The sequence below is a fragment of the Schistocerca serialis genome, chromosome 9, assembly GCF_023864345.2.
Source record: "Schistocerca serialis cubense isolate TAMUIC-IGC-003099 chromosome 9, iqSchSeri2.2, whole genome shotgun sequence".
Taxonomy (NCBI): domain Eukaryota; kingdom Metazoa; phylum Arthropoda; class Insecta; order Orthoptera; family Acrididae; genus Schistocerca; species Schistocerca serialis.
This window is the reverse complement of record NC_064646.1, coordinates 406739195-406759926: the sequence shown is the minus strand read 5'-3', so window position 1 is coordinate 406759926 and position 20732 is coordinate 406739195. Positions and strand designations below refer to the sequence as shown.

Genomic DNA, 20732 nt, shown 5'->3' with positions numbered 1-20732 from the left:
GAAAACTGAGGAGATCTATTCAAAGCAAGCAATGTAATCCTTTCACTACTGGTGCCATGTTTTCGCGCAAACGTGTTTGGCCATGCTCTGACCAGCACATATAATTAGTGTGTCATTTCAGATGGGACTTTCTAAACATCCTACACGTGACTAAAGTTTTTTCCTCCTTGACGTGCACATGAAAAATTTGTTTTTCCACCAGTCCTTTAGTGAAGAACGTTAAAGGTCCACAGCAATCTTAAGTGACAGTATTTTACCCAGAGGGAATTTGTCAACTATTAAGAGATAAGATATAGTCATAAATCTGAATAGTGATTCTTCAGAAAAATAACACCATTTTCTACTTTTAAGATTTTTCTAATAAATTTGCTGTAATCATTCTATTACTTTGTTCGTTGTTCAATAGGAGTTACTGTCCAGACAGTCCTTGTATCAATTCCGTGAGACAGACTGTTCAGAATATCCAGAATCACAACTGAAGATAACAGCTGACAAAAAGTAGATATCTTCCACCCACCTACATAGCAATTCTGTTGTGAAAAAATTACTCTTAGTTTGAAATTTTCTTAAACAGTATAGTTTATTAATCATTTTAGTACCTACTGTGATGTATCTTCCAGTTTGCCTCTGTGTTCGATGTACAATTTATTGGTTCTTAAATTGGATGATACATGCAAAGTATGTTATATTAAGCTGTAAAATGTGTATCCAAGGATAGATCATTTTTCTCCAAAAAGAAAAGGCACCCTCTATTTTTACATAAATATTAGATTTGTTCCTGTACTTTCGTATTCCATATGATATCATGTGATAAAACATCTTATGTATTGCAGCATACTTTGACATCATTTAAGTAGACATAGTACTCCTTCATTATTTTGTTTAAATCTCACTTTCTTCCATAACCAGGAGCCCTTTGTGTTGTACTGTTACACTTACACAATTTATGGTTGTGTATGCTAGACAGTTTAACATTATGGACAATTTAAAGGTCTTTGAATTCATCAAAATGGTGCAATTAATATGTTTCTTTGAGAACCTCAAATTCAGAAAACCAAATTATAGCTAATAATCTTAAATACAAAAGGAATGATAATATTTTGACTGTTTTTACCATTTAATCCATAGTGTAAATTTTCACAAAGATTCAGGTTTTAACTTATGTTGACTGTATGTGTTTGCATCCTGAGTAACTTTCCCAATTTGATCAAAGATATTTTAAACAGTGTAACAATCCTGGATATTCATTGTTTGATTTTATTATTTTAAAGAAACTCATCTCCCAATGGAAACATTGTGGACTAGGGACAAAGTAATGAAGTGCCCTGAATACAAAATTTATTCATTACATAGCAACAGATTTTGAAAAATACTATTTGCCTTTTACATGTGGCTGTAATACACTGTCATGCAAAAGAATATTAAGTTTGTCTTGTGAGCTGAGTCTGTAACCTTTGCAGTAACAGGCATGAGAACAAGGTGAAAGGTTATCCACCTGACACCAGTATGTTATCCACCTCACACCAGTATGGTATCCATACCAACAAATATTCGTTTTTCTTGTGTTGGTACATGCTATGCAATAATGTTAGTGCTTCAAGTATTAAATTTGTGTGTGTGGTACTTCATAGTTCACGTGTGAAGTTTGTGCTTGGTTTGGCCACTGTAGGCCAACTGACATAGTTCACGTATGAACTTTGTTCTTGGTTTGGCCACTATAGCCCAACTGACCTGCTAGTATGGCAACAGTTGCATGCGAAGTCTGTCTGCTGCACCGTTTATTCGAACTAATTACTACATAGGCCAGAACGCAGGGCTCCGCCAGCCACTTCGGTGTTGTCTGTGGTGTATTTTTTTTCTCATGTGTTTATGCTTTTTCATTTAATGAAGTTACAGACAGTGTTCATGGGTTAGAACAGTAGGAGAAGTGTCGACTTGATACGAAGAATAGTTTTGTTTGTGCTATGTTTTAAAGTAGTTACGATGTTGAATATCTCCTTTTCATGCGGATAAACTGGAATACTGTGCCGTAATAAAAGTTCAAATTATTGCAACATACATCTTATTTACCAAATCTGGCACCCTAACATCCACTTATTCCGAAGAAATTTGTGCCTGGAAAGAAAATTTTGAGTCAAGTGGAATATATAGCGTGCCATATTTGGGAATTTTGTAGACATTGAGGTATGCATGTCAGGGATGTCCATATCTAGAAAAATGTTGGGTAGACTGGATTGATTTAAAGGCTATTATGTCAGAAAATAATTGTCTTTGTCCATCTTAAGCTGACTCACAGATAACTTTTCACCTTGCTGTAATTTTAGGTAGCAATAGTTCTTGCAGCCATGTAGTCTCTCTCTCTCTCTCTCTCTCTCTCTCTCTCTCTCTCTCTCTCTCTCTGTCTCTCTCTTACTGAAGTTCTTTAATGTGTTGTTATTGGCAGCTCAATGTTTTTTGACAGTGAGTAGAGAATGTTGTCATAGTTTTGTATACAATTATTGTAGTATTCTTATTTACAAATTTTGTGTTTGTCTAGTTGGCAAAACAGGTTGGTGATGAATATCAAGCTGACTTGGATTATATAGAATCTGCAGAAAAAGTAAAGGAAGACTATGAGGAGAATGCATACGAAAGTGAATTAGAAGAAGATTGTGGCAAGAAGCAGAATTGTAAGTAATTTTGTAGGTCCTACATAATCAGCACTTAAAGTAAAAGAATATATTGCAGTAAATTAAGTACTTGAACCTGAAAACTAAATATATGGATCCTAACAATAAAAGTTATGAAAATTAAATTATTTTTTTCATGTCGTCCAGTGTTTGTATAATATGCATGCTGAATGAAAAGAGGATAGTCATACAGTCATCAAAAAATCTGAAGGTGAATTAGAGAACATTATTCAGACATGAAAAAGTTTAAAATTATGTTACAGTGTGTATTGAAAAGCGACAAATTTAGATTATATAACATTCAAAAGTAGAAGTAAAATCATTGGTAAACTTAAAACATGGACTGTCATTTTAATTGGAGGTAAATAATTGCCAGAAACATTTCTTTAAATGTGCTTGTTTGCAAATGGATGAGAAGAATAAAAACGTTGAATCTTAAAGAAAATCCTTGTTTCCAGGGGCAGATGGCTACATGTAAACTGTCAAGAAATATTAGTTTTCATAATGTGTCATAGATGAAGAGTCATTACAACATATAAAGTATGACTAGATCAGAACTCATAAAAACATATCTTTTAAAAATAGTGAATCTCCTAAGGTGATGGTGTCATATATAACTAAAAAAAGTCGTACATTCTTCTTGACTTAGTTATACAAATTTTTCTATTGTACAGTACATGCACAAGAAAATGTGTAACAACTTGTAGATATGTTATTTGGAGCCAATGCTATAGCCAAAACTACCGGCATTGCCCTCCTACCATTCCACCAATGAGACGGTTGATGTTTGCCACAAGAACTTCATGACTCATGTTGAGCATGCGCACAGGGCACTTTCCTCATACTGTACTGCTTGCCACCCTGACTGCAAATATCTTGCCATATTACTGTAGCATATTTGTGCCCATAAGTTGGCAGATCTTAAAAATCCACCATCAGTAAGCTGTGGCTGTAATGTATATGTTAAAAGGTAATGTGGTGACACTTGACAAGTATACTGTGAGAATTGGCTATAGGTGACGCTTACCATGCATGGTGTCCCTCTATCAGTGACAGACTGTAAATACAAGATTTTGTACCCTACATGACAGTACAGGTTGTACAATGACTCCTTGTACTGTGGATCATGCCAACAGCAAGTCTAAAGGGTAGCCTAAATTACTTGCAACTGTCCGTGGACAAGCTGACTGGTGCTTGCAGATGCCCATGTTCATGGGGACAGACTGGCCTGGAATGTCTCCCATCCCTATTTTACGATATACAAGTCTGTCCAGGAGACAAGTCAGCAGCTATAGAAGTTTGATGTTGACAGGATGTTCACAAAGTAAACCCTGTGTGTGGAGGCATTATCGTCTGTCAGATGGAACCCTTCGAAGTGCATGAGACACCACATTTTGTGAGCTGTGGAGTGCCTTTACATAAAGGAGAATTCATCTGGCAATTCACTAAGCATAAAGAAGAACTATTTGAATCTGACAACATACACCTCCATAGTGCTGTTGAAAGTGCCTCATCAGCCGGATTTCTCTCCACAACCATAAAATGATGCTTTGGATTATGATCAACTTCTGGTGTGTAAATATTTTGTGGACACAGTTTAATCCACACAATGTTGCAGTATTGTTGCATGGATCTGTAAGATCGCTTAGCAAATGGACATACATATAGTTATCAAACTATCGTCTAATGTAGTTTTAGTAGAATGGAAGCAAGATATGTGTGCTGTGAGAGGAATTGTCCAGTCTTTAAGTCTCTGCAGAAAATTAATTTACTACAGAAGACAAATATTTTGTGTCTTTAGATTAGCTGAGAAAAATAATTTTCTTACCCAATAGTGTGTTTGTGGGAATGCTCCTGAACTTCGTTCCATAATTAAATACAGCAATGCCTATATAGGCATGGAAAGTTCATTGGAACTATTTCTAAATAGCTACTATAAAAATACAACACAGAATTACTGACTATAGTAACTGCTCATAATTTTATAGATTTCATAATTGAAGTTTCTTTTTGGTACCGTAAATAGCTACTGTGAGATGGCCAGCATTGGTGGAATACGATCTAGAGATATGATGTCTTGGGGCTTTTTGAGTTTGTTGTCAAAAATGTAGTGAAGCCTAGTAAGTTTTATAGAGTCTGCATGTGAGATAATCTAGATCAATTTAACTATCAGAAATCTATAGAAAGTTGAAGCTAGAGGTTTCAGTTGCCAATCCCTTTCACAATTCAGAATGTGTATTTCCTAAAATAATGTTTCTGGTAATATTTTATCACTCTAGAATTTGACTAAACTGTTCACTAATGTATTTGTAAAGTCTTTATTATCCAAGCATTTCTGTGGACAATAGGGGAGAGGCTTGTACCCTGAGCTGGCATGTACCTTGAACCAATATTATACATCTTCTTTAGTTTCTACCTTCAGTTTTTGCCAGCTGTTGTTACGGGAGCCAGAAGCAACTATTTCAATTTCCTACGTATATCATTGTTTTTGTCTCCTTAAAATAAGTTTTCTCTTCTTAATTTGTCGTTCCAGCTCTCTCTCTCTCTCTCTCATACTGTGAATTTTCACATCTTTTATTATTTTATGTTACATAAACCTTCCTGAAGAGGGCAGCAGCCTTTTCAGTAGTTACAGGGGCAACAGTTTGGATGATTGACTGATCTGACCTTGTAACATTAACCAAAACAGCCTTGCTGTGATGGTACTGTGAACAGCTGAAAGCAAGGGGAAACTACAGCTGTAATTTTTCCTGAGGGCATGCAACTTTACTGTATGGTTAAATGATGATGGCGTCCTCTTTGGTAAAATATTCCGGAGGTAAAATAGTCCCCCACTTGGATCTCCAGGTGGGGACTACTCACAAGGACATCTTTATCAAGAGAAAGAAAACTGGAGTTCTACAGATCGGAGTGTGAAATGTCAGATCACTAATCGGGCAGGTAGGTTAGAAAAATTAAAAAGGGAAATGGATAAGTTGAAGTTAGATGTAGTGGGAATTTGTGAAGTTCAGTGGCAGAAGGAACAAGACTTCTGGTTAAGTGAATACAGGGCTATAAATACAAAATCAAACAGGGGTAATGCAGGAGTAGATTTAATAATAAATAAAAAAATAGGAACGCAGGCCCCGTACAGCATAGTGAACACATTACTGTAGCCAGGATAGACACGAAACCCATGCCTACCACAGTAGTACAATTTTATTTGCCAACTAGCTCCACAGATGACGAAGAGATTGAAGAAATGTATGATGAGATAAAACAAATTATTCAGATACTGAATGGAGACAAAAATATAACAGTCATGGGGTACTGGAATTCGATAGTAGAAAAAGGAAGAGAAAGAAAAGTAGTGCGTGAATATGGAATGGGGGTAAGGAATGAAAGAGGAAGCCACCTGGTAGAATGTTTCACAGAGCATAACTTAATCATAGATAACACTTGGTTTAAGAATCATGAAAGAAGGCTATATACATGGAGGAGGCCTGGAGACACTGAAAGGTTTCAGAGAGATTACATATTGGTAAGACAGAGATTTGGGAACCAGATTTTAAATTGTAAGACATTTCCAGGGGAAGATGTGGACTCTGACCACAATTGTTGGTTATGTGCTGTAGATTAAAACTGAATAAACTGCAAAAAGGTGGCAATTTAAGAAGATGGGACCTGGATAAATTAAAAGAACCAGAGGTTGTAGAGAGTTTCAGAGAGAGCATTAGAGAATAACTGGCAAATATGGGGGAAAGAAATCAGTAGAAGGTGAATGGGTAGCATTGAGAGATGAAATAGTGAAGGCAGCAGAGGATCAAGTAGGTAAAAAGACGAGGGCTAGTAGATATCCTTGGTTAACAGAAGAGATATTGCATTGAATTGATGAAAGAAGAAACTATAAAAATGCAGTAAATGAAACAGGCAAAAAGGAGTACAAACGGCTCAAAAATGAGATTGACAGGAAGTGCAAAATGGCTAAGTAGGGATGGCTAGAGGACAAATGTAACGATGTAGAGGCACTTATCACTAGGGGTAAGGTGAATACTGCCTACAGGAAAGTTAAAGAGACCTTTGGAGAAAGAGAACCACCTGTATGAATATCCAGAGCTCAGATGGAAAACCAGTTCTGAGCAAAGAAGGTAAAGCAGGAAGGTGGAAGGAATACGGGATGTTACAAAAAGGTACGGCCAAACTTTCAGGAAACATTCCTCACACACAAAGAAAGAAAATATGTTATGTTGACATGTGTCTGGAAACGCTTACTTTCCATGTTAGAGGTCATTTTATTACTTCTCTTCAAATCACATTAATCATGGAATGGAAACATACAGCAACAGAACGTACCAGTGTGACTTCAAACACTTTGTTACAGGAAATGTTCAAAATGTCCTCCGTTAGCGAGGATACATGCATCCACCCTCCATCGCATGGAATCCCTGATGCGCTGATGCAGCCCTGGAGAATGGCGTATTGTATCACAGCCGTCCACAATACGAGTACGAAGAGTCTCTACATTTGGTACCGGGGTTGCATAGACAAGAGCTTTCAAATGCCCCCATAAATAAAAGTCAAGAGGGTTGAGGTCAGGAGAGCGTGGGGGTCATGGAATTGGTCCGCCTCTACCAATCCATCGGTCACCGAATCTGTTGTTGAGAAGCGTACGAACGCTTCGACTGAAATGTGCAGGAGCTCCATCGTGCATGAACCACATGTTGTGTCGTACTTGTAAGGGTACATGTTCTAGCAGCACAGGTAGAGTATCCCGTATGAAATCATGATAACGTGCTTCATTGAGCGTAGGTGGAAGAACATGGGGCCCAATCAAGACATCACCAACAATGCCTGCCCAAACGTTCACAGAAAATCTGTGTTGATGACGCGATTGCACCGAAGTCAACATTACCTTCCTTCAATTGGGCCAACTGGTGGTGAATCGAGGAAGTACAGTACATACTGACGAAACTAAAATGAGCTCTAACATGGAAATTAATCGTTTCCGGATACATGTCCACATAACATCTTTTCTTTATTTGTGTGTGAGGAATGTTTCCTGAAAGTTTTGCCGTACCTTTTTGTAACGCCCTGTATATAGAGGGTTTATACAAGGGCGATGTACTTGAGGGCAATATGATGGAAATGGAAGAGGATGTAGATGAAGATGAAATAACTGATGATGGTCGAAGTAGAGAGGATATCAAATATAGACTGGCAGTGGCAAGGAAGGCGTTTCTGAAGAAGAGAAATTTGTTAGCATCGAGTATAGATTTAAGTGTCAGGAAGTCTTTCTGAAAGTATTTGTATGGAGAGCAGTCCAGCATGGAATTGTAGCATGGACGATAAATAGTTTAGACAAGAAGAGAATAGAAGGTTTCGAAATGTGGTGCTACAGAAGAATGCTGAAGATAGATGGGTAGATCACGTAACTAATGAGGAGGTACTGAATAGAATTTGAGAGAAGAGAAATATGTGGCACAATTTGACTAGAAGAAGGGATCGGTTGGTAGGGCATATTCTGAGGCATCAAGGGATCACCAATTTAGTATTGGAGGGCGGTGTGGAGGGTAAAAATTGTAAAGGGAGATCAAGAGATGAATACAGTAAGCAGATTCAGAAGGATGTAGGTTGAAGTAGGTACTTGGAGATGAAGCTTGCACAGGAGAGTAGCAGGGAGAGCTGTATCAAACCAGTCTCTGGACTGAAGACCACAGCAGCAACAACAAACCTTCCATTAAAGTGGGAGGAAAATTATAAGTTGAGCCATTTGGTGGTATCATACCATGATCATGGCCCAAGGTGCAGTTCATTATTAGGTACATAACAAACGTTGTCACAGTAGCTGTCCTGTTAATTTTGACAGTTGCCAAGGATAAAGGGGGAGGAAGGGGAGAGGGGTTGACAGGACCACCAACTACTTTGGGAGCTCTGACAGAAGTTGCAGCTGTTATGAAGGCTGGGATGTCAGTGAGAAAAGGAGCAAAACACTTTGATGTTTCAAGAGCCACTCTACAGAGATGTTAAAAAAAAACTGATTATGCTTCTTACAAAAATTGTTCAGGATGAAAATTAATTGGTTGAGTACCTCATAATTGCCTTCAGAGCGCACTATGGATTGTCTTGAATAGAGTTATGAAAATTGATATTTCATTTTGGTACATCACTGAATAAAAGCAAGCCTCTATCCTGGGGAACAAAATGGAGAAGCTGGTAAACATTGGTACCTAGACTTCTTGAAATGCTGTGAACAAATGAACCTAAGAACACCTGAAGCAGTGAGCCTAGCTCATTCAACAAGTTTTAATAGGCATGATGCTGCATTGTTCATCAACATTGTGCAAAATAACTTTAACACCAAAAAGAAGGAAAACTAAGAAGAAAATTATAGAAAATTATTTCAGAAAGTGACTCCAGTCCAGTTGATATGTGTGATGATAGTGAAAGCAACATGAGTTTGAATGGCTTCCTATTGCAGAGTGAGACAGAAGAAAATAAATTGGATGATATTTCATTTGATATTGGCAAAGGCTTACAGAAAGCACTAATTCTGGAGAATGGGAGGGAAAGGGGGAAAAAAGAGCACTTCATGGGAAAGATTGTTACTTTAAATTATTGAGATCTGACTGAAGAAATTTCCAAGAAAGGGAAGAGTAAGTGAAACATTTATATGGCCTTTAGTAGATGATGTAGGTGAAATTTTGCAAGATCATGTTCTCAGATCAGTTCCAGAATCAGCATTAGGAACGTGTGGTAAACAGATTCCCTCTTCATATCCATCGTTATAGCATCAGTTAATGCTATGTAATAGACATTAATGATATGGCAATAGAGGTTAACAATGTAGAAATGCTACATAGGCATAAAACAATCCGAAAAATTTGTTGCTTTTAAATGTTCATTAGCCTGAATTTTCAGGCCTGATTTATTACAACAGAAAAGTTACTTTTATGTGTTTTTATTCGGATGTACTGTGTATTTGCTCTGTGTTTATGTTCTCAGTAAATTCTATTCATAGTATTTGACTTGTTGTTTTTTGAGCTGTGGCCCATGGTTCGTGACTGCATTGTACTTTGAGCCAAATACGACATTTTGAATAATTATCTCTGTGATACAGCTCTTTAATAAAGTGATTATGTATTTGATTCATTTGACAGAAAATAAGACAGGTAATGAAACAGTTAAGTAAGCAGATCAAAAACCCAATTATTGCATCTGCTATGATGGTCAGGTACAAGCCCTTTCTGTACTTCCTATACAGTGCTGTTAGCAAATAATTTATTCAGAAATTACAGAAAATATTTTCTGCCAGTATTGTAATTATTGTTGGTGATTCTACATTTTTTGTTTGGGGGGCTGTCACAAATATTTAATATCCCTGAAATTCATTTGACTTATTTAGTATGTAATCTGAGAGTATGATTCTTCTGTATCCTTTTTCTACAACCATGTGTCTGGAAGTCATCTGGCATGGTGGATAAATCAAAGAAATAATGTCTCTATTCATGTAACTCAGAGACTGGAGAAAAGGACATACATATCATAATGTGGGAGCTATAGTTAGATCAGATGTCCTGTAAAAGTACCAGCTCCATTTGCTGTTCGTATAATACACACCAGCAATAATCAGGGTTGCCACAGGCTCTGGAAATCAGGGAATTTCAAACGCATCAGAAAAATCAAGGAAATATGGAAAAAAAGAAACACACACACACACACACACACACACACACACACACACGAAGAATCACATGTCTCATTAGATGAAATAGTTTGTTTACTGTGGTGTCATGCATTGTCACTGGCTGGGTGCAGCTCAGTATGTGTTCCACTTCCCTACTCCCTCATTCCTACTGCTTCTCCCCTTCCCACCACTCTCCTCAGCTCGCAGTTAGTGCTGCCACCACTTTTTACCACTAGCCTAGCAGCTGCCAATGAGAGCCAGGGAGGCAAGAGGAGTGGTGTTTTTGGCTCTGATTCTCAGAGACTGTAGATACAGTGGCTGGAGACGGTGATTATGTGAGATTGAGTTGTGTCTGAGTGATTGTGTGAATGTGTGTGTGCTCTCGTTTTCTGACAAATGCTATGGCTGAAATTGTAGTTGTGAGAGTGTGATTGTTTTTTCTACGTGCCTGCCTGCAGCTCAGCAGTCATTTTTATGGTGAGTTGCTACTTATCCTCATTGTTATTGATTCTCAGAGTATTTGAACAAGTTATCTGTTGCATGGATTGATCACCATGGTCTCATTTCATCAACTAGCTGTCTGTGGCTCGTGAATAGCTGACCACTTGAGTGAATTTTTGAAATGGGCTGAAACCACAGGCTGTCTCTGCGGGTATATCTAATGGATCGGGCCTGTCAATCTAAAGCCATTTGGTTCCCACTAATATGCAGGCCCTGCCCATTGCATCTAGTCTCACCAATTTGCCTGTCTGTCTGTGTGTGGTGTAATGCAGCAGACTTTCATGGTTTATTCATGGACCCAAGACTGTGGTGTTCCTCAGCATGAGCGATGGATTTCAGGATTTGTGACGGTCTCACCACAAGTATGTTGTACAATGCAGCATTTTATAGACATTTTATTTGTACTAGTTCATTATGGCACTTCAAAAGCAGTTTATATGTTAGAAAGTACGGAAAGTAAGAAGAAGAAAATTGTCAATTGCTGGTTATTTGTATGCTATGCACTCATATATTTCTTGAAAGACAAATCACACAATACCTGTAAAATATATTTAAAAACAAAGATGATGTAACTGACCAAACGAAAGCATTGGTACGTTGATAGAAACAATAACAAACACAAACACACACACACAAAATTCAAGCTTTCGCAACCCACAGTTGCTTCATCAGGAAAGAGGGAGGGAGAGGGAAAGACGAAAGGATGTGGGTTATAAGGGAGAGGGTAAGGAGTCGTTCCAATCCCGGGAGCGGACATATGTCTGCCTGTGTCTGTATATGTGCGGATGGATGTGTGTGTGTGTGTGTGTGTGTGTGTGTGTGTGTGTGTGTACCTGTCCTGCCCCCCCCCCTCCACCCTGCCCCCCCCCCCCCTCCCCCCGAAGGTAAGTCTTTCCGCTCCCGGAATTGGAATGACTCCTTACCCTCTCCCTTAAAACCCTCATCCTTTCGTCTTTCCCTCTCCTTCCCTCTTTCCTGATGAAGCAACCGTGGGTTGCGAAAGCTTGAATTTTGTGTGTGTGTTTGTGTTTGTTATTGTTTCTATCAACCTACCAACGCTTTCGTTTGGTAAGTTACATCATCTTAGTTTTTAAATATATTTTTCCCACGTGGAATGTTTCCCTCTATTATATTAATACCTTTAAAATAATAGATACAGCACAGTGGATAATAACCGACAATAACGAACATAGTAGAGCCAACATTTTATTGGTGGTCACCTGCTGTGCTGGTTTCCACAATTCTTTCCCCCCTTATACACTTCTTGCAAGAGTCCTATTTTTTTCCCCGAAGTTATTTTTGAAATCGGTGAAGGTATTTTAAATCTGTCTCGTGATTCCAAGGAAATGCATATTTTTATCACAAAATATGTTTTGTTTTATTGAATTAAAATAACGTTCAGTGGTCTTAATGAAACACACATACTATTTGGCTTGCTTTCTCCATGTAAAACAGTTCATTACATAAGATGTTGATGTTAGTGCTTGAGATTTTTGTTCACATCAGGAAACCCAATCTGATTGCTAGCTTTATTAAATATTTCCTCACTTGCACTATTGTTTCTTTTATGATAACTACAAAGACAGATTGTCAACTTACGTCTTAACTTACACTTGAGATCTCAAAATTTGTCAGGGAAAAATGCTAAAACTTGTCTGGAAATCAGGGAAATATCAGGGAATTTCACTTGGGAAACTTGTGGCAATCCTGATGGTGGTTCCCGGCTTAAACAAGTCAGTGATTATCGCGATACTTTTAAACTCGTATAAAATTATGGCATTCACATTGTGTGCAGTTGCTGTAGGACAACCTCATGTATAATGTGTTGTCATGCTAAACACTTCTCAGTTTTTCAAAATTGAATGTTGTAGACCTGCAAGTGACTTGGAAGTGGACATGTACGTCCACACCCTCTGCATTACAGTTTTAACACCTCGCCAAATCTGTATTACTGTATAAAGACATGTTGATGTTTAATGAGGTTACCAAAAATACTGAAATGTTCTTAACCCCTTTACTTCAATTTTTGCACAGTACATGTGGTGCTCAAATAGACATTTGATTGGACATAGTCTTACATTTTATAACATGTAATGAAAAGGAAAGTTGCTACTTGCCATACAGCAGAGATGCTGAGTAGCAGATAGGCACAACAGTGGCCAGTAAGCTCTTTGTCAAAAATAAATGACAGAAAGACACACACACACACACACACACACACACACACACACACACACACACACGACTGCAGTGTCAGGTAACTGAAGCCACTTATTGTGTGCAGTCGTGTGTGTGTGTGTGTGTGTGTGTGTGTGTGACTTTTGATGAAGGCCTTACTGGCCGAAAGCTTTATTTGTGACAGTTTTTTTGTTGTGCCCTATATGCGACCCATCATCTCTGCTAAATGGTGATTAGCAACTTATCTTTTCATTATATTGCTACATTCCATCCTGGATTATCCATTGTTTGTTTTTATAACATATATGATACATAAATATATATGTGTTGTGGTCTTGAGTCCAAAGACTTGTTTGACGTAGCTCCTCGTGTTAGTCTATCCTGTTCAAGTCTCTTCATCTCCGAATAACTAATGCAACCTTCTTAATCTGCTTATTGTATTTATCTCTTGGTCTCTTTCTGCGATTTTTACTCCTCACACTTCCTTCCAGTACAAAATTGGTGATCCCTTGATGTGTAAGAATGTGTCCTGTCAACCGATCCCTTCTTTTAGTCAAGTTGTGCCACATATTTTGTGTCTCCTCAGTTCTGTTTCGTAACTCCTCATTGGTTTCATGATCGATTCACCTAATCTTCAACATTCTTCTGTAGCTCCACATTTCAAAAGCTTCTATTCTCCTCTTGTCAAAACTGCTCATTGTCCGTGCTTCACTTCTGAACATCGCTGTACTCCAGACAAATACCTTGAGAAAGGCTTCCCAACAATTAAGTCTATACTCAATGTCAACAAATTTCTCTTCTTCAGAAACACTTTTCTTGCCATTTGCTGTCTACATCTTATATGCTCTATATTTTGGTTATCATCATTTATTTTGATGATGACATAGCAAAACTCTCCTAATACTTGAAATGTCTCATTTCCTAATGTAATTCCCTCAGCATCACCTGATTTAACTTGACTACATTCCATTATCCTTGTTTTGCTCTGTTGATGTTCATCTTATATCCTCCTTTTAAAAAAACTGTCCAGTCCATTCAACTGCTCTTCCAAGTCAATTTTTTTCTGTCTGACAGAATAACAATGTTGTTGGTGAATGTCGAAGTTTTTATTTCTTCTCAAACTTAGGTTTGCCTTACCTTAATCCATCCCCTAAGATAAGTCAATAGGATCAGTATTCCCTCATGTGTTCCTACATTTCTCCAGAATCCAAACTGATCTTCCCGAAGTTCAGCTTTTCCATTCTTCTGTAAAGAATTCGTTTTAGTATTTTGCAACAATGACTATTTAAACTGACGGTTCGGAATATTGACACCTGTCAGTACCTGATTTGAAATTGGAATTATTATATTGTAGTTGAATTCTGGGGCTATTTCGTCAATCTCACTCATCTTGCACACCTTTGAAAGAGTTTTGTCATGGCTAGCTCTCCCAAGGCTATCATTAGGTCTGACAGAATAACAAGGCTGTTGGTGAACATCAAAGTTTTTATTTCTTCTCCCAGAACTTTCTTACTCCAGATTTTCTTTGGTTTACTTTGCTGCTTGCTTCAGGGATAGGGTACAAACCTCTCACACTCCCTTCTCAATCACTGCTTCCCTTTCATGCTCCCTGAGCCTTTTTTCTGCTTAGGTCTTTCAGTGCTCTGTAAAATTCTTCTCACAGTATCCTGTCTCCCATTTCAGCATTGTCTACATCTTACCACCCAGATGACTCACGGTTCTTTTGTAAGTTCGTGCGTGGCGCACAAGTGGCCCCCGGTTGCATTCCCTTCACCGTGTCCTCCCTCCCTATCCTCACTTCTTCTGCACACATCGAACAAAATGAACGCCATGCCGCTCCAGATTAGCTCGGATTTCATCATCAGTTTGCAGGATGAGATCCCTATGAAAAGTCACTCTCTGGACCATATTCTGGGATTGGTGAGGAGTAATAATCACCGTGACATTGCCAAGATGATCACAGGCACAAAGAGCTGCAGATTGATTGACAGAAGAAGCTTTGATCGACAGGCAGCTCGAGTGCATATTACTTGGGAGACTCCACTTCACCAAACTTGTCCTCGATATTTTCCACAAAAAACACTGGCATCTCTCAATGTTCTGATTTATTTTGACCTGCCTATCCACCTGGTTTCCTGTATTGGTTAAAATTTTGTTCCTTTTGCCTGTTCTTTCGTCCTTTTTGGCATTTAGGTCCCCACTTGAGGTTTGACCTCCACTTCAAAATTTGCTGTTTTTAGTGTGAGCCATTTGGGGAAGAACTCCCACCCTAGCATCTACTGTTTGGATTCTTCTTCTCCTTTCCTTCTCTCTCTCCTCCGCTGTAGCCCCTTCCACCCTGCAGCACATGTAGCCAGTCCATGTGGTGGGACTGTTATGTACCCATATGCCTGAGCCCTCTGACAACACAGGGATCACACTACTGATATTTGAGCTGTTCCCTCCCCATGTATGCCAAGGAGTGGTTGCTTATCTTCTTGGAGCATCAGAACGTCCGACATTGGCCGTCGTGCCAGACGGCCCTTGCTGTGGCTGGGTGGCGCCCATGGGAAGTGTCCCTGGTCCGAGTGGGTGGTATGAGAGCAGAGGCTTGGCGCATAAAGCTGCAAAATTCTGGCCGTTCTCAAATGGCCATCACTTTGAATGGTGAAGGATCATTGAATGCTGCTTTGTATGACCCAGCAACCTTCCCTTCCCTGACTGCACCATGGGAGGAGGGCCAGGGTCGCCGTCTTGGGATGAAACCCTGTCCCTGTTACCTCGTCTGTACTAGGACGGATGGGGACACACAGATCGCCACAAAGCCATTGTTTTTCTTGGAAAATAACAAGGACAAGTTTGGTGAAATGGAGTCTCAGTAAGATGCAGTTGGGTTCCCTGTTGATCAAAGCTGCTTCTGCCACCCATTCCGCAGCTCTTCATGCCTGTAATCATCTTGGCAATGTCTTGGTGTCTATTACTGGAGTGGCTTGGTGTTCATTTTGTTCGACGTGTCCAGAAGGGTCACAAAGACAACCACACCAACACTGGTGCCTTCATTCTGGCTTTCAAGGAGGATACCCTCCGAGAGAAGGTCAAGGTTATATGCTACAGATGTGACGTGAGGCTGTACGTCTCTCCACCTATGCGGTGCTTTCGGTGCTTGTGTTTTGGGCATATGTCTTCCACTTGTATGGCAGACCCTCTGCATAGTGACTGTGACACCCAATCCATGAGGGAAGCCCCTGTGTTCCACCATCTGTGTGTGTCAATTGTGCTAACCCCCACTCCTCTTGCTCACCGGATTACCTGGCATACAAGAGAGAAATTGCTTACAAGAGAGAAATGAAGATCCAAGAATACAAGTCCCTAGATCGCTTGTCTTATCCTGAGGCTCGCAAAAAGTGTGAGAGACTCCATCTAGAGTCACTATCTTCAACTTTTGTCTCTGTTACTTTGTTTCCTCCTCCTATTTCTTCCTTACCCCAGTCCCATCCCCCTCTCCCCTCCCCCTCCCCCTCACCTCATCAAAGAAGTGCCCCCCTTCTTCAGCATTTGCCGGTGATAGGGATCCCTCCTGGACTCATCTCCCCGGTGTGTCTCAGGCTGGATGACTCCTGCCACCACTTGGCCACGAGACGCACTATCTGTGTGCCCGAAGGTCACCCGCTCTCTGTCAGTTCCAGTTCTTGCAGATGCCTGTACTCCCTTTGTGCTTTGCCCTCCTCCACCTCTGAAAGAGAAGAAGAAGAAAAAACATAAATCCGAAGACAAGGCACCCCCGATGCCCCTGGAGGTGCCATCTCACTCCTCACAACCTGAGTCTGACGGATTTATGGATGTCACCCCATCCTTGTTGGTGATGGGTACTGACCTTTATGTCTAACTTGGACTCTCGCCACATGATCATGCAGTCGAAATGCAACGTTTTGTCTCCTCCTATTCTGCATTCCGTCTTGTTCTTCAAGAAACACTTTTCCTTGATGACCAGTCTCCAACATTTCCTGGTTATCGGACGTTCTGTTGGAATCATGCCGGCACTGAGGTAGCATCTGGTGGAGGCTGCACTTTGCTTCGCTCCAATGTCATTAGTGACTGGATCCCCCTATATACCAACTTGGAAGCAATAATGATTCAAGTCCGAACAACTCTGGCAATCACTTCCAGGCAGGTCACTTCCTTACGTTGAACTGTCTACCTTAATCCAGAAACTCCTGCCCCTGATTCCCCTCCTTGGGGACTTCAATGCCCACCACCCACTGTGGTTGAGTGTCTCTTCAATGGGCAGAGGTCTCCTAATTGACCAACTTATCACAGACCTCAATTTGTCTCTCCTCAATGACAGTTCCCCTATCCACTTCAGTACCGCTCATGGCACCTTCTCTGCTATCGATCTCACAATCTCCTCCCGTGTCCTCGTGGCTTCCCTACATTGGTCATCCCATGATGACCTTTGTGAAAGTGACCACTTTCAGGTGATTCTATTGTTCCCCTGCTGCCACCAGGCATCCTGCAGGGCCAATTGGACTTTATGTATGTCTACTGTGCACTTTGACATCTCCCTCTCGAATTCCATTGATGTAGACATGCAAGGCATCCCTGCCGCAATTCTTCATGGTGCTGGCACTGCTATCCCCCTATCCACAGGTGCCCTCATCATTGACTGGTACCATGGTAGACCAAGGATGTTGCTGTCGCTGTCCAGGACTGCCGACAGGTGCTGCAGCGATTTAAGCGACACCCTTCACAGGCAAACATCCTCGGTTTTAAGTGTCTCAGTTCTAAGGCAATACCTTATTAAGCAGAGTAAAAATGAATGCTGGGAGCACTCTGTTTCCTCCCTGGAGACGTATGCCTCTTCATCGCAGGTGTGGTCCAAGCTACATGTCCAGGGTCCTAACCTCCAAGGTGCCCTGGGCACTGATCCATTGGTCCTCACGCAACACCTCACGATACACTTCCCGACGGCATTGGCTTCCTATTCCTGTCCTACTACCTTTCTTCAGAAGAAACACAGAGATGAACAGATCCCCCTCTGTTTCATGCCACACCAAGCTGAATTCTATAACGCACCCCTGAATGGGAATTCTTGCAGATTCTTACCTCTTCCTGATACACGGCCCCAGGCCCAGATTCCTTCCACAACTAGATGATCCAACACTTGGACGTTCCCCAGAGGCAACATATCCTCAGGGTCTCCAACTGCATTTGGCTCGCAGGTGCTTTACTGTCACATTGGCGAGACAGTATAGTTATGCCCATCCTTAAGCCCAGGAAGAACCCAATGTCTCTCGGCAGCTACCGCCCAAGTAGCCTGACGAATGTACTTTGTAAACTGCTCAAGAGGATGGTCAGCTTCAGATTATGTTGGGTACTTGAATTTCAGGGCCTTTTGTTCTCATAACAGTATGGTTTCCAGGCAGGATGCTCTACAACTGACTATTTACTCAGATTGGAATCAGCCATCCAACAGGCTTTCTCACCGCTGGCACCTTCTCGTAGTCTTCTTTGACCAACATAGGGCATATGAGATGGTGTGGCGCCATCACATTTTAGTTGCCCTCCATAACTGGGGCTTCTGTGGTCCCCTTCTGATTTGTATCCATGAGTTTGTATCTCACCAGCTCTTCCAGGTTCAAGTTGGCACTTCACTCAGCGCCCTCGGATTCAGGTGAATGGTATCCCACAAGGTTCTGTACTAAGTGTCACACTCCCCCCCCCCACCCCCCCCCCCCCCCACCCCCCACCCCAACCCCGGGCATTGTATATCGACGATTTTTGCATCTGGTGCAGCTCCCACTCCATAGCATCTGCTGAGCACCGGCTCCAAGGTGCCATCCAACAGGCCTCTGCGTGGGCCACCTCCCATGGCCTCCAATTTTCTCCCTCTAAAACACGGGTTATGCATTTTTGCCGTCAACCTATAGTACACCCCAATCCAGAACTTTCTTTAGGTAACTAGCTCCTCGATGTTGTAGCAAAGTCCCATTTATTGGGCCTTATTTTTGGTAGCAAACTGTCATGGCTGCCCCACATTCGCCACATAAAGAGTACATGTATGCAGAAGCTTAATGCTCTCCATCTCCTGGCCCACACATCTTGGGGTGCAGATCATTCCACTCTTCTCCATCTTTACCGTGCTCTGGTCTTATCCAGACTAGATTATGGTAGTCAGGTTTATGGCTCAGCAGTTTCTTCCACTTTGAAACTGCTCGACCCTGTCCGTCATTGTGGGGTGCATCTGGCTATTGTGCTTTTCGCACTAGTCCCATTGATTGTCTCCTCGCAGAAGTGGGGATTCCCCTTTTACACATACGGTGTAGCCAACTCCTTTCTTCTTATGTAATCACCATTCGCCAATTCCCTGACCATCCTGTTACCCTGTGCTCTTTGCCAGTGAGGGATGTCTTCCATCTAATACCCGCCCTTGAGTGGGATTGCTGGTTGGTATGCGTCTCACTTCCCTCTGCCAGGATCTCCACTTCCAATCACTGGACTGCGCCCCTTGTTTTTCCTCTCATAACCCCCCCCCCCTCCCCCACCCCCCAGATGGTGCCTAGACCATGGAGTAGGACTGGTCTATTCCAGGGTCCTAAGATCTCTGTCACTCCTATGCTTTTCCAGCGTCTTGTGTGTGCCATCCTATCAGAGTTCCAGGGTGCCACCATCTCTTACACTAGTGATTCTAAGACAATTGATACAGTGGCATATGCTTTCATGTCTCCTACTGGCTTAGAACACCATTTATTGCCGGGCTCATGTAGTGTGTTCTCAGCAGAGCTTGTAGCCCTTCACAGGGCCCTCCTTTTTGTTCCTCAGGCCTCCCTCCACAGTGTTTTACTTTGTTCAGGCTTAATGAGCAGCCTGCAGGCTATTGACCGATCTTACTCTCGTTAACCTATGGTCTCTGCTATCCATGACCTTCTCTCTGCCCTTGAGTGTGCCGCCTGCTCAGCTGTCTTTCTCTGGGTCCCAAATCATGGGCATCCCAGGAAATGAACTGGCTGAGCATTGGGCTAGAGAAGCAGATACTTAGCCCCCATTCCCTTTCACGATTCCAGTTGCAGATATGTGATCTACATCAAATCTCTCTTTGCCCAAAAGTGGAATGCCATCTGGAGCGCTATTGCTCATATTAATGAACTCCGCGCAATCAAGGAGTCTACTGCAGTTTGGCACTCTTCCTTCTGCTCCTCTCAGAAGAAGTCCACTTTGTTATACTGTTTATGCATTGGTCATACCTGGCTCACCCATTGTTTCCTCCTACATAGTGACCCAACCCCACAGTGTGGTTGTGAAGCCAGACTGACGACATCCCTCATATTGGAGGAATGTTCCCTTCTTTTGGCCCTTTGTGTTAAGTATAGTCTTCCGATTCCTTAAATTTAATATTAGCAGACAATCCACGGGTGGTTGAACTGGTCCTCAGTTTCCTCCGTGAAAGTGGTTTTTATTTCCAGGTATAAGGTTCTACTTTTGTCTTGGATTAGGGGCAGGTTGGTTGTGGGTTTTTTTCCCAGTCTTCTCGGTCTGTGACCCCATGACCGCCTACTTTTTTCCAGTTTTTGGATTTGGTTCTACCCATTATGACTTTTTCTGTGTGTGTTTAATGTTCATTATTTTATAATTTGATTCCCCTGATTGGACCTGTCCGCTTTTAGCGGACCCTCTTTCTTCTCTGACTACCTTCCGAATTGTGGGACTGATGGCATCGCCGTTTGGTCCCATAACTCCTCTCAATT

The 20732-nt window shown here is 41.2% G+C and overlaps 1 protein-coding gene across 1 annotated transcript in view; it reads left to right on the top strand.

Annotated features, from left to right (window-relative positions):
• Nucleotides 1-20732, top strand: part of LOC126418683 (uncharacterized) — a 412934-nt gene that overhangs the window by 373391 nt on the left and 18811 nt on the right. The window contains exon 27 of the mRNA XM_050085576.1: nucleotides 2537-2669. Coding sequence (XP_049941533.1) covers nucleotides 2537-2669 — 133 coding nt within the window. The remainder of the gene's footprint in view (nucleotides 1-2536; nucleotides 2670-20732) is intronic.